Genomic DNA, 14,904 nt, shown 5'->3' on the forward strand with positions numbered 1-14,904 from the left:
GTCCTACCAATTGAAAGATCATGACGCTACCACTCCCCCACCTTTGTTTCTCTTTCCTAATTAGCCTCCGGTAATTACGTTTCAGTTAATACTTCAGAGGATGAATGAGAACGATATAAACGAGTGTAAATTGGTGAAGTCTTGTACAGTCTCAGTACGACCATTCCTGAGATGTGTGGTTAATTGAAACCCAACCACCAAAAGGCACAACGGTATCCACGATCCACAGTATTCAAATCCATGTAAAAATAACTGCCTTTACTAGGACTTGAACGCTGGAACTCTCGACTTCCAAATCAGCTGGTTAGTGTGAACCCGTTCACCACTGGACAACCCGGTGAGTTAAGTGCACATACTCTCTCTTTTCCTGTTTAGCCTCCGGTAACTACCGTTTTAGATAATTCTTCAGAGGATGAATGAAGATGATGTGTATGAGTGTAAATGAAGTCTAGTCTTGTACATTCTCAGTTCGACTATTCCTGAGATGTGTGGTTAATTGAAACCCAACCACCAAAGAACACCGGAAGCTGCACATACTCAAAGTATTGAAACTTTACGGTGGTGAGCTAAAAATCGAAATAAGAAGGAATCCGGCACTAAAGGGTTATCGGTTTTTTTAAAATAAAATGTTTCAGAGGTTACTTATTAAAACACAAAAAAATATCGGGTTATTTGATTACTTTTTGAAAAAAAAAAAGAAGTGGTACCCGCTTACCGAAAAGGAGGACAATGTAGGTTTTACGACATAAGAACCTAAATACAACCACGAATAATGTTATTTTCAGTATAAGACACTGTAAAAATGCAAAACTTCGGTAAAAACGAGGAATTAATTCCAAAAATATACCTTTAAATCGACAACCTATCTCGGTAATAACAAAATTCAACTTTCACTCAACAAAGACATCTCAACAGTTGTATATAGATTTGTTCAATAGAAATCCCCCACTTTACATATCACAGTAAATTTAGTATAAACTAGATATCTCAAAATTAAACACAATTTAGTTATATAAATAATAATAGTAAAAATAAAAAATAGGTATATATCTAAATATTTTAAAATAGGTTTCATACAGAAAAAACTGTCCAATTCTAATAACAAGAAACTGTGATTGTCGAGTTGTTGGAACGGATTTTTGATATATATATATATATATATATATATATATATATATATATATATATATATATATATATATATATATACATATATACATAATTTGGAAACATTAATAGCTATGTACTGTAACTACGTAGGATGTGCTGCGTGTAGCGGCAATAAAACGAACTACATTTTTTAGTTTTTTTTTTTTTTTAATATTGTTCATATAATTAACTAAATAATAGTATTTATTTTTCATTTACATTAATTTTTTTTAAATTCTCATATATTAAATAAGAATTAACATTAACACTTTGGATAACAGAATAAAATAACTATTTTAAAATAAAAATTCTCACTATCTATTTGAACCACGAGGCAATCAATAGTATTTTAAAAATATTGTATAAAATACTACATAGTAAATAAGTAGTTTAAATAATTTTTTTTTAAATTCATAGGTAATTAATATTTATAGAGTTAATTACAAAAAAAGTTTGTAAATACATTTCCTTCGTAATTTTTCTCAGAATATTTCGTTACATATTAAATCTACTTCACAAACATTACTTGACAAGTATATTATTAAAAACATAAAATTGATTTTAAAAAGACATTTTAATTACACTCTAATAATAATTTGTGTCTTTTTTATCACTATGAAAGATTTATTTTATGTATCTAAAATTTGCCTTAATATACCCTTCCATCAGTCAGTTCATCTTTTGTTTATCTAAGACTATTAATATAACTTTATGAAATTGTTTATTTATGTAGATAATTTTTCTTAATTTAAGATCTTTTTCGTTGAAATAATAATAATTAATATTAACCAAATTATCATTTCGTTTTATAAGTATTAATGGAATTATTGGTCTATACATATCCAATAAAAAATAAATTAGTTTTGTTTTAAGAAGATATATTCGTAATCGCTTTGTCAATTCAAAATTTGTTACATCAATTATGTTATGTAATTGTCGATTAATAACTTTTTATATATCGATACATAGTAGTTGGATTATCTTAAGGCACTTTGTAATTTTGTATCTGACTACTCTGTAAAGACCTTGGCCCTGATGATAGTAAATAAATATAAATAAAACAATCTAAAATAAGACGATACTTAATACAAGCGATAAACATTTTTTAACTGAACATCACAAACGTTAATTTTCTATATATATATATATATATATATATATAAAAGGCAATGTTCGTGTGTGTGTGTCCGCTATAGACTAAAAAGGCACTATCCGATTTACGCGCGGGAAAAAAGGAAAAGGGGAAAAATGAAAAAGTGAAAGGTTAAATTTTGCGAAGTTCCGTAACGTTCAGTTTTTTAATGTTTCATCAAACTTTCAATTGTGTTCATATACTCAAATCTAGCAATGTCGAAGCATTGCCGGGTCTGTTAGTGTGTATATATATATATATATATATATATATATATATATAAAATTGCTACTGGATTCAGTATTCGACACGTTGGGACAAAAAATCAAATTTTGGTGGATGAAAACACAATTGAACTTCCTTAAAAAAAAACCCTCTCTTTTCAAGAAATTTAACAATTACAAAATTTAAAATGTTATCATTTCTAAACGTACAATTTATATTAAAAAGAACAGTCGGTTATTCTTTAAGAAATATAGCTATTTTCCCTCTTATAAGACCCGACATCAGAACTATTTTACTATAATTCAATACAATATTTCAGTCTACGAGAAAGGGACAGACTAATTTATTCTTCCTACGCCGTTTTTAATAAATTTACCAAACCGTTTAAAAACATTTTCGTACCAATTTATTGAAAAATAGAAATATTTTCTTCTATAGAAACAATATTACTCGTAAATTTTTTAATAATACTAATTAAAAAATTTGAAAAATTAATTCTTTTTTATCCCGTTCAAAGTATAGATAAAAACATGAGCTAAAATAATTTTCGTTAACTACTTCTACATTGTAATTTATTTTATAATTATTTTTTTACTTCTTTGTACGAAGTAAAGGAACGAAAAATTTCGGTTTTCAGAATTCAAGGGAAATATCCATTTTGACTAGCGTCAGCGTGACGTCTGTATCTCGCATAACACAAAAAACGATTAGCCGTAGGATGTTGAAATTTTGGATTTAGGACTGTTGTAACATCTAGTTGTGCACCTCCCCTTTTCATTGCAATCGACTGGACCAAGTGGCAAAAAAAAAACCAAATCCAAAAACTTTGGATTTTGAACTTTTTCTTAACTGCAGTAATAAGCTCTCATTGAGAGCTTTTCAACGATCTATCATAAGTTGTACTTATTTTCATCAGTTCCAGAGTTATAGCCAAATAAAAATTGCATTAATGAAATATTTGGATCTTAAAAGGGTAAGGCATCGGTTCGAATCCGACTTCATCTCTTTTTTTATTAATTTAAAAATATTATTGATTTATTAAAAATTATGAACCTCTGCAAAACTTTTTACAATAAACAATAATTAAAATAAAAATAACAATAAAAAAAATTAAAAAATATGAAAAGTTATTAATGAAATAAAATTTTATGTACTTTTCAAAATTGTATATATAATTTAATAGACGTACAACGAAGTCATGTGGTCTCCCCATCAGATATTTTTTATAATTATCTATGCATTATGTGATGTACTGACGTGTTCCAATTACGATTTTATCACGGTTTCCCTTGATCCACCCAAATAAATACTGGGGCAGTTCTTTTTATTATATCCATCGATTAGCAAATCTACTCATTCAATAGCTATTTATATAATGTATTATCTACCGGTAAGGATTATTTTCCTAAGGTTTACGTTGCAATCATCTAGCGAACAATAAGAAATCCTCATCCCACGGCCCGATGACAGGAGGATGACGTAAATGAAGTGCAGTCTTGTACGGACTTAGGTTGACCGTTCCTGAGACGTGCGGTTAATTAAACCCCAACCACCAAAATACACAGGTATCCATCGTCTCGTATTCAAATTCGTACATAAGTAACTAACTTTTACCAGGATTTGAACCTCGGCTATTAAAACAACTGATTTGTAACGACGTGTTAACCACCGCTAGACCGGCCCGGTCGGTCGATCGAAATAAGATTTATTTTATTCATTTAATAAAGACTTATTATGCATTTTTTAGCTGAACAGTATTTGCAAGCCCAAATCTAGTGAATATCTCGTTAGTATAGTCGGAAACGGGAAAAGTTTACAATCGCTGTTGTCTTAAGTTTTCAAACGATTTTAACGCAGTTTACTGAAAAATATTCGTTTCCCCCATGCGCTCGATCAAACACGAGGAGAACTTTCAAATTTTTAAAACTATTCTTCTCGTTGATTTTTTTTAATCTGAAGTATACTGCTAAAAAGTAGAGTATTCAAGCTTTAATTTTTTTTATTCGTCTCTAAGCCTTTTGGTTGCAAAATTAAAGTAGTTAGAATGCGATCATTTTTTATTATAAAATAAAAGTGTCCCTTTAATTTTTTGTACAAGTGTAGTAGGTATTTAATTTTAGTTTGAAATATCAGGAAATTTTTGCCTCTTTTTTATTCAGCCATCGTCTTCCTAGACCGCCCCCAACTTTCTGCGGGCTTTCTAACCCCCCCCCCCCCCGCAGTGATGGCCACCAACACCTACAAGGGAGCGTTATCGCTCACTTTGAGAACGAATGGTATAGATGATCAAAAAATTTCTCGAAGAAAATTACGGGATCATTCATTGTAGGAAGAATAAATTGTATAAAAGTCGTAAATGACACGCGTTATTTTTTTTTTTAGCAGATGAACTGCAGGACGGAAATTCAACAGATTATCGTGCCGTGGGAGAAACTGAATGTAAGAAAATAAATGTAAATGAGGATAGAAGTCAGAAAGACGTTGAATATCTGCTTAAAGAAAGGAAGAATTAAATAAGTGAAGGAATACAGATAGTTAAGTACCACGTTTACAGAAAATTGCAAAAATAAAAGTAATGGGTAAAGAAACAATAACGTAGTTAATATAGTTAAGACTTGAAACAATGTTTTATGAATGACTGCCATACGGTATACTGGATGGTATTTCATTTGTCTCGGGTTCAATTTCGGGCAAGTTTTTATTTTTATTTAAGAATAGTATTTCATCTTTTTCGTTAAAATACGTACAAATGGATACCCGAAGAGATAAAATGTCAAAGTGAAAAATTAAGAAGTAATGAAAATAGTTTCGTAACAGTTCAAATATGAAAGAAAGCTAACCGGTTGGGACAGATCATAAGAGAAGCATTTATTAATTAAACAAGTGCTAGAAAAAGAATTGTAGACGATGTAAAAAAAGAGGATGACAAAAAAAATTATATACGATAAAAAACGAAACAGGAGCGATCAGGAACTTAAAAAAATGTTTTATTGGGATAAAGGATAATGGAGACGATTATGATGGTGCAAAGATCTGCCTAAGAAGATACTGCACCTAGTATATTTTCGTATTCCTGCGATGCAGCGACAAAATCCCTTAGTAAAATAGATAAAAATACCTTATAATTTAATCATATTACGCAAAAAATCAAAGTAATTCCCCAACATTTTTCTACGAACGGCACGTGTGGCGCCACCTGTACTCCTCCACCCTCCATCTTGTACATAATATATTAATCGTAAACCGGTGAAGCTTTTATATATATATATAAAAGCATACATATATAAATGTGTGCGTGTGTGTGTGTGTTTGACAAGGCTGAATATGAGCCGAGCCTTTTCCAAGTACATAAGTACTTGGACTAAGTTGTACTAGATGCACTCACCAGAAGCGTTAGTACCTGTTGAGAAACTTATTGTTCAACGCGTCTACCTTTACATTGTTCTAATTTAAAAACGTATACAATATTTTACAAAACTATGCGGTTTACACAGCTTATTTTTAAACGGTTTACTAGACCTGCTTTTCATAATCCCTATAATATATATTGTGTTTCAAAATTAAATAAACTTTTTAGGTATACAATTAATAAAATTAAAAAAAAATCTAGTACTGTAATTCTTTCTTTACAAAACTGTCTTAATTTCATGAAAATTTAGTACGGACCCCACGAAACATGTTTTCTTCTTCTCATTACACAGGTACGAAACCCTCCTAAGGGTAGATAACATGTCCTAAAGAAAATTAAAAAATATCTAACGTGGACAAACATGACTTCCGTGTACGCCAATTAAATTTTACACATACATATTTTTAAAAGTGCATAAAATTTATCTTCATTATAATTTTTGATATATTTTCATACCTTTTTTTTATTGTTATTATTGAATTATTACTAATGTTAAAAATAATTTTACAAGTACAGGTTAATAATTTAATAATAAATCAATATATTTAAATTTAAAAAAAAGTTAAAAAAAAAAGGAGATGAAATCTAATTCAAACCGATGTGCCTTCCCCTTGTAAGACCAAATATATTACTAATTAAAATTTTATTTGGCTATAATTCTGTAACCGATGAAAATAAGTACCATTTATGATATACGTTTAAAAGCTCTCAATGAGAACTTATTACTGCACTTAAGAAAAGTCCAAAATAAATTTTTGATTTTGGACTTTTTTTTGACACATTTCGTTCAGTCGATTGAAATCGAAAAGGGAGGTGCACAGTTGTGCACCTCACAGTTGTAATATATAGTTATATATTACAACAGTCCTAAATCCAAAATTTAACATCCTATGGCTAATCGTTTTTTCAGTTGTGCGAGATACATAAGTACGTTAAGTACAGACGTCACGCCGAAACCAGTCAAAATGGATATTTCTATTGAAATTTGAAAACCGGAATTTTCCGCGATCACAATACTTCCTTTATTTCGTACAATGAAGTAAAAATAATAATAAAAAAACCTAAAATGTAACAAAATATTCCAGGAAACGCATATACTCGGGAGAAACAGTACGTTATACCGTAATCACAGACTAATCAAAAGGGATAAGAAATATAAGATACTACACGTGATTTCAAGTTATCTAACGGAGATAATTCATAAATAATTGTAGCCAATGACAAATTATACAAATTATTGTGTGAACAGTAAAATTATACTCGTTAATTACCATTCATTTAATAATATTTTACATTCAACAGCAAAATAATAAAAATTAATAGTTAAAAACAATTTTGTAATTTATAAAAAATTAAATTTTAATTGATTTTTCATTTCTAAAAATTTATTGGACAAATAAAAAGTTTAGTAATTGTGCTGATGAATGCTGAAAGGTCTGCCACCCTCCAATTAAGAAAACTTTGGGTTTTCTACATATTTATGTAAACATTTCATAATGTATTTTAATAACTTACTTAAAATTAAAACGCTTGATGTACCTTCAGACGTAGATGTAACTTTAAAGCGTAGTTATTCCAAAAATAATTTATATTTCCTGATGCTCAATAATTCATAAGCGATTGCTTAACGGTAGAAAAAATAATCAATAAATAGGTCAAGTTAAAAATAAAATTACGAATAATTTAATAATTAATTAACCAATAAATAGGAATATATAAAATTAGAGCCACAAAGAAAATTATTTATTCACACCGAAGTATTTTATGAACGATTTTAAAAAATTTATCAATAAATGTTTCGTTAAAATCTACCACAACCTTTTACTAGAATTAAGATAATTTTTATCTTCCTACACCAAAACAAATACACAAAACCGAACTCGCCAACTTCTCCCCCCAATCGTTGAGGATTTTATAACGTAAAATTCAATTTGGGGTAAAAAAAAATGTAAACGTTAAGATTTTTATTTTTTTAATAAAAACGTAAGAAAACAACACGTAAGGGAGCATATATATAAGCGAGAGAGGCGTTGCACAGTTGGCCAATGACAGCCTACAGCTTACATTACAAATATATGCAAGTGAAAGCTGGTTAGAGGTGTTTGACCCCGCGATATATAGCAAGCAAAGACAACCAGCTAGTCGTTCGCTCGCTCTACAAGACTAGCACACTTGCAAAACTGTCGTGTTGCTACTCCTTCCTACAACTTCCCGTAAAATTTTCATACAAACATAAAAAAAAAATTTCGAAAGCGACAAGTTCGCAAAAAAAATAATAAACCGGTACTTTCTACAGATTGAAATTAAAAACTCGGAAGCACTTAAGATTAAATTCGAATAAAAAAAATTATAAATTTCTTAATATGAATTTTTCTTAGATTACCGAACACAGACTGCTACGGTCGTTTAATCCCAATTGAAATTTTTAGCGGATAAAAAATTCCACGCCCAACCGGGGGATTCGAACCGGAGACCTCCGGATGAAATGCCCAAATACCCCACCGCGGAGATAGATTCTTATTAATAATCACACGTTACGATAAGAGAGGATGAGGATGCTTTTAATATTTAACATTAAAGATGCCTGCCACCCTTTAATATTTAAAAGGGAAAAAGTTACTTTTACATTTACAGCAAACGATTACACCTCGAATATTATAATTTGATAAATTTAACTTAGGACGCAGGGCTAAATTTTCAATTAAGACTTAAATTGCATTCATCCGGCAAATTTTTAAAATCGGTCCAGTGGTTTTACGTGATAATTGAACCGATACATCAAGCTCAATTGGATAATAAGCGTATTATTTATTCATAACAAAAAATAACATGAAATAGATTCGAATATAACATGAAAGAAGACAAGAAAAATTGTCTTGCCTTCTTTCGCAAGATTACCGAGTTACAATTTTGAATATATTAGTTCCGAGTAAAAAGAACTTCCCCTCCGCAAGTAATGATGTTAACACCCGAAAAATTGATATTTTTTAGCTAAGTACACTTGAAAAATCAAATCATTATCTGAAAAATTAGGTTAATGATGACGCCCGTTATAAAATGTTCACGGTTTGATAATGGAGAATTGTCACCGGATCATATGAGAAGTCTCGAGTAACACTAGGATTACTGAAGCTTGTGTAAACATAATTTTAATGGATTTGGGGGTATAAAGTGGCCTCCAAATTTGGGCAAAAAGTGCTTCCGCTCAAACAAAAAGAGCAAAATCTCTACAGGTTCACAGCCCTGTTTGCGTGCACACAAACGCGCGCGCGCGTGTGTGTGTGTGTAATGACGTATGAGAATCATTAAATAACTTCTCAAACCCAGAAAAATAAAATTTAGCACGTAATTCTAGCTAGAAATGATTTATTTTTCTGTGTTGGAAAAGGAAAATGGTGGCCATCTAATATTTTCATAGCTAATTTCAAAAGTGGCCAACCTATACCATAAATGGTGGTCTAATACTCAAAAATAGATTTTTTGTGGTAGGTGAATTTATTAATTTTTTTCCCACAGTTAAGCAGTTATTTAAGGGGTACTGTTCACCATTTTCGAAAACATAGCTGTGAAAAATATTGTGTGGCCGCTATTTTGGATAGGACTGACATAGCCCGAAGTATTTTATTATAAAAGTTACGTTTTTCAATTCCTTTTAAGATGATGTGCCCCCAAAATACTAAAACGTATCTAAATAAAGTTTATTGATATCACCAACCATTGGCCCGAGGATGAAAAAAATGGGGTTTCCAAGGCAAAAAAATCATACTTCCCTTAATAGGCACAGTATCGAACGATTTAAAGTGGTCGTTAGTCCACTAAACATTACCTATCTGAAACAATTTTTGATATGACCAACCCTTACGGCAAGGGATGACATAAGTTTTGCTGGAATTTTAAAAAGATGGAGCGGTCGTATGCTAAACATGTGAACTTTTTTTTCATATGCAACCATTGTCGTATTGAGTAAATTTGAAGTTTGTTTTTACCTTTAAAGTGGAAATTTGTTTTATCCCCTACTTAGCACGGGTGAAATCTACCTTCCCCTTCCGGCTTGCCGAAAGGGATCTTTTTCTTAATATGGAACTGCGATAATTAATTGCGTGAAAAACTAGTAGGGATTTTTTTTGTTTTATTATCAAATGACCAATGATAATCTTAAACACAGATGATAGTCGCTAAAATGGAATAGTTGAAAAATCCTGCCATCAGTAAGAAGTTTATTATTTCCATCCTGTAAGCACAAAATTTTAAGTAAATAAATTGTAAAAATTCGTAAATGTTTTAATTGATAAGGCTTTCTACACAAAATGTTCAACGATTGAATAGTTACTTACCCACAAAACGAAAATTGAAACAGGTCAGCAACTTTCATTTTATATATACACATTTATAAGTTTATAAAACAAAACACTTGGACGTTTAATGTTGCTTAGTGAATACACCAAGAGTTTTCCAAATAGCATATCCCATAATATTATAACCGAAGCGACTGTAAGCAATTTCAAACAGATCATACGAAAGTACATTTTTGTGAACTGTTCTTTAAAAACTACTTTTTTTAAGTTTAACGTTATTTGTCATGATGATTGCAAAGAAATGCTATTATTAATAAAAACTGTGAAAATTAGAAATTACTTACAACTTTGGCACCGGCAACGGAATATGGAAGGAGAAGAATTAATAATGGCAACAGTTTCTAGAAACTAGCGAATATATAAAAAAAAACATCGTAAGAAATTCAGGTAAAATGGAATGAACTACCAAATACGATGAAATGTTTTTTTCATTTCATATAAACAATTTCTTTTAAGCCCATTGATAAAACAGAAAATACATACATATGCACATAAAGGTTTTCATTACAGCTTAACTTTAATGGATACGTGTGAGCGGTTAATAAAGAATAGCAGGTTAAAGGGATATCTTAAGATAGTGAAGGATAACATGAGAGGTAGTAAAAAAAACAGGTGGATGATACGTACACACGCACTCTCGTACTGAATTCATCCTTTCCCATATATTTTATTATGTTCGTATCTCTTACGATAAAGGGAAATAATTATTCTAACAAGAATAACCTCCCTCAAAATAACAACAAATTTAAAAGTTTTTAATCTTTCCAGAACAAAATATATATAATAACCGACAATATAATATTTAAAGTATTTACTACAATGCAATATTTTAAATAAGGACAGTAAAACATCAACATCAAAAAATATACATTACCCACTCGCATATAAAAAGTAGCAGAATTTACATCAGAATGAACCGACTTTAGTACAAAATCGGTATTTTATACAAGGTAGCGTACGATAACGCACATGAATTCCAATTCATAAAATAAAATCTCTTAGAAAAGCATAAGTTACTATTTTTCATTTAAAATTTAAATGATTTCATTCATTAATCAACAATGAATACCTCCCTAAGAGACCGATGGACTTACATCGAAGTATATACCTCTCCTCAAACAATAACTTTTATGAATAAAAAATAAATAAAATAATATTACAATTACATGAAGATAAACAAAAACAATCAAATGAAAATTTTGAAGAAAAAAAATTATATTTATTGTAAGTAGATAAGTTTTAATAAATCGCGAAGCGAATAGAAACATAATAAAAGGGAGAGGGGAGCAAACGTAACATCCAGCGAGCAAGAGAGAGGAACCATCTCTACTCTTTACAAATAACACTAACAAAATATAGTTTACTCCTCAGTCAGTATACAGCTTAGTATACTTAGGATTCTCCGACGTAGTTCATTACCAACAAACAATTGTTTATAAACATGTAAACAACTGATTACCGATATAAAGGAAAAACCATTCGTGTATAAACTGATTGAAAATAAATTAATATTTCAATATTTATGAAAAAAGTATATTTAACCTTACAAACAACTGTATTATGATAAAATTAAAATTTCTAGTATCCTTCTTTCACATTTATAGGTTATATATGAATTCATTGTCATGAAAGTAATAAATTAAAAATTTTACACATTTTTAAAATCGTTAAGATCCAATATAGCAATGGAAATAAATTTGTGAAATCACAAAGTTATATTTTTATGTATTTGTTAACAGTAATCCAAACTGCACTATTTGATGAAAATTACAACAAAAAACCCGTTAGAACATACGTTACAAAAAATAAGCACGTTTAACATTAAAATATGCGTGTATTTTTAATCTACATAAAATCAACCGTCAACAAATATAGAGAAAGAAAACAATAACCCAATTGACAACTTTAAAATACGTCACAACGCAACCTAAACGCTTCTACAGACAAGACAAGAATAGATGAACAGAGTTCTAAAAATAACAATGCTTTTCGCCGCTTTAAAATATATTGTCACGCGTAAAAATATATTTCAATAGGATCAACATACCATCAAACATTTAATTGGATCCGTTCAACTTTAATGCTACATTAACACGTACACATAAGGCACACAAACAAATGTTATAAAGTAATTTAATCGCTTTAATGTAATATTTTCATGCATCCTCATAAACACACCTGAAACATATGTTAACCTCTTAACATAGTTTATAAACAGTACCGTATTTGAACCGTTACGATGATGATATAGAAAACTACTTGTTTATTTGAACCGATACAAAAGTAAACAAATCCTTACCGTTTGAAATGCTCTCGAATCCGATCTTCTCGGATGTTCTCCGGCAAATTTCCTACCCACAGGTGACGAGTCTCTCTAACCATCTTGTTCTAGACTCTTCATTTGGGACATAAGTTTTCACGTTGCATCACACAAAAAAAAATTAAACTGCACTCACCAACACATATTAATCACGTAACAACAAATTCCTTATTTTCAGCACTGCACATAACACCTCTGCTCAAGCACTATTCTACAACAAGTGACGTCACGGTTCACGCTGGCGGGAGCAGATCGAGGGGAGCTAGGCTCGCTCGCTTGCCTGCATCACTGTAGAACGGGAGAGGGCAGCTATTAAAGCCGAGTGCGAGTTTCACTTCGGACGAGTCTATTATTCTGTTTAGAGGGGAGTTCGTCTAGTGGGAGGGGCTACAACCAGTCAAAAGAGGAGGCAGCATCGCTAGCGCGTAGCTACATCTCAAAATGCTTTCAAGTGGTCGGGGTTGTTTTGTATTTTCTTACTCATTAAAAATTGTTAGTCAAATGAAAGCAAGAAGGGAGACAAGTGCATGTACAGTCCAGAAAAAAAAATATATGTGCTTCAGTTAAAAATTTCTTTTGTTTTATTAATCGAATACGTAATACAGTATATACTTCATAACCGAATTCCTAAATTTATTTTCTTAAAATACCTGAAAGTATGTTATTATTAGTGATAAACATAAATTACAATCATAAATAAAATTAATTTATCGTGAATAATAAATAGTATTTATTAATAATATTCTGTGTATAAAATTATTCACAAATTATTTCGTTCTTTAACAAGAATAAAATTAAATACGGAGTTTCATGAAATCTTTTTAAAAAGTTTGTTGTCCTATTAATAAATTTCTGTAAGTATTTAATTTTTTTCAGACTTACATATAAAATAATATACTATTATGTTACTCATGAGAAATTGGTATTTATGATTGATTATTGATATGTAATTTTTAAAACGCTTTGAAATTTTTAAGTTTAAATAAATTACTTATTTCGTAATTTACTTCAAACGGGCATGAATTGTTTGTAATTTGTTTCATGTTACTAAAATACTTGTATGAACTCAAAACTTAATATCTATTACGTAAAATATATTTTTTATACAGAAATTCAATCTTAATACAGTTTTTAAGATCTACAAATCTTAATTCAATTTTTAATCAATAGATACTACTAACTGTTAAATTTAATATATATATTTGTACTGTAGCATCATTGCCTTACGCATATAGGTTAAAATTTATTTTTAAAAAATTACAAAAATCACACGTCGAACATGTTAATAAATAAACGATTGATAAAACACACGAAATAAATCGTTATGCGTAATCAAAATAACATACGTAATAATTGTTTTTATTGTTACAAGTCGCTCATTTATTTAACTTGGGGTGAAAAACATTGGTAAGTATTCCGCGTAAGTTTTTTAAAATTATTTCTAACAGTATTTAATAAATTACTGAAAAATAAGATTCAAAAACTGGTGTGGAATATTATACAAGCAGTACGTTAGTAAGTACCACTACCTCTACAACAACACAACGCACACTGAGACAACTCGGTAAATAGCGTTGTGGTGTGTGCACGTAGCCGAACGCCAGATCACATGATAAACCGTCATTATTCGCCTTTCCACAGGAAGCAGCACAATCTACAAAGCGCCGCTTTATAATAGTTCAGGATTTTTTCACTAGTAGCAGCACGTTCTCCAGGGAGGGGCTATTGATCAATATTTTTTAGTTTTTTTACGGTGTTAATTTGGTTGAATAATCGGTAGCGGTGTTATAATTTTGACCGATTCACGTGTCTTAGATTATAAGACTACTGTATTGATTCTACCTTAGATAATAACTTTTTGTGTGATTTATTTTTTTTATTAGAAAAGACGTCTTGTTGTCTACTTACGATTTTAAACTTTTAATAACAAAAATTTATTATATTGAGTGACCGGGGTACTTGATCCATACAAATTTATACATAAACCAGTTCTTATTTATACAACTTTTGTTTAATATATATATATATATATATATATATATGAAAGCTATGATTTTGTACAGTTGTGAAAATAAATTATATATTTTCTGTCCTTAAAAGTTTTACCAGCATTTACTGACAGAATAAAATGTTAAAAATAATTTTATACAGAATTCAAACCTGTTGCATAAAAACAATTAAGCTGTATTTCACATAAATTTTAACTATATCAAGCTATAAACAAGTATTTTACATTATATTAAAATTTATTTTCTGGAATATATTTTGGAAATTATTGATAGCTTTTTCAGTAGATTTATTTGGAAACCCAGTG

The 14,904-nt window shown here is 29.9% G+C and overlaps 1 protein-coding gene across 3 annotated transcripts in view; it reads right to left on the reverse strand.

The window, feature by feature from the left end:
• The window catches only part of spen (spen family transcriptional repressor split ends), a 444,910-nt gene extending 432,094 nt beyond the window's left edge, over positions 1–12,816 (reverse strand). For all 3 annotated transcript variants that reach the window (XM_075382418.1, XM_075382419.1, XM_075382417.1), the window contains exon 1: positions 12,570–12,816. In XM_075382418.1, coding sequence (XP_075238533.1) covers positions 12,570–12,652 — 83 coding nt within the window. In that variant the 5' untranslated portion in view covers positions 12,653–12,816. The remainder of the gene's footprint in view (positions 1–12,569) is intronic.
• Between the last annotated feature and the right edge of the window lie 2,088 nt (positions 12,817–14,904).

This window comes from Lycorma delicatula, chromosome 1, assembly GCF_047948215.1.
Source record: "Lycorma delicatula isolate Av1 chromosome 1, ASM4794821v1, whole genome shotgun sequence".
Taxonomy (NCBI): Eukaryota; Metazoa; Arthropoda; class Insecta; order Hemiptera; family Fulgoridae; genus Lycorma; species Lycorma delicatula.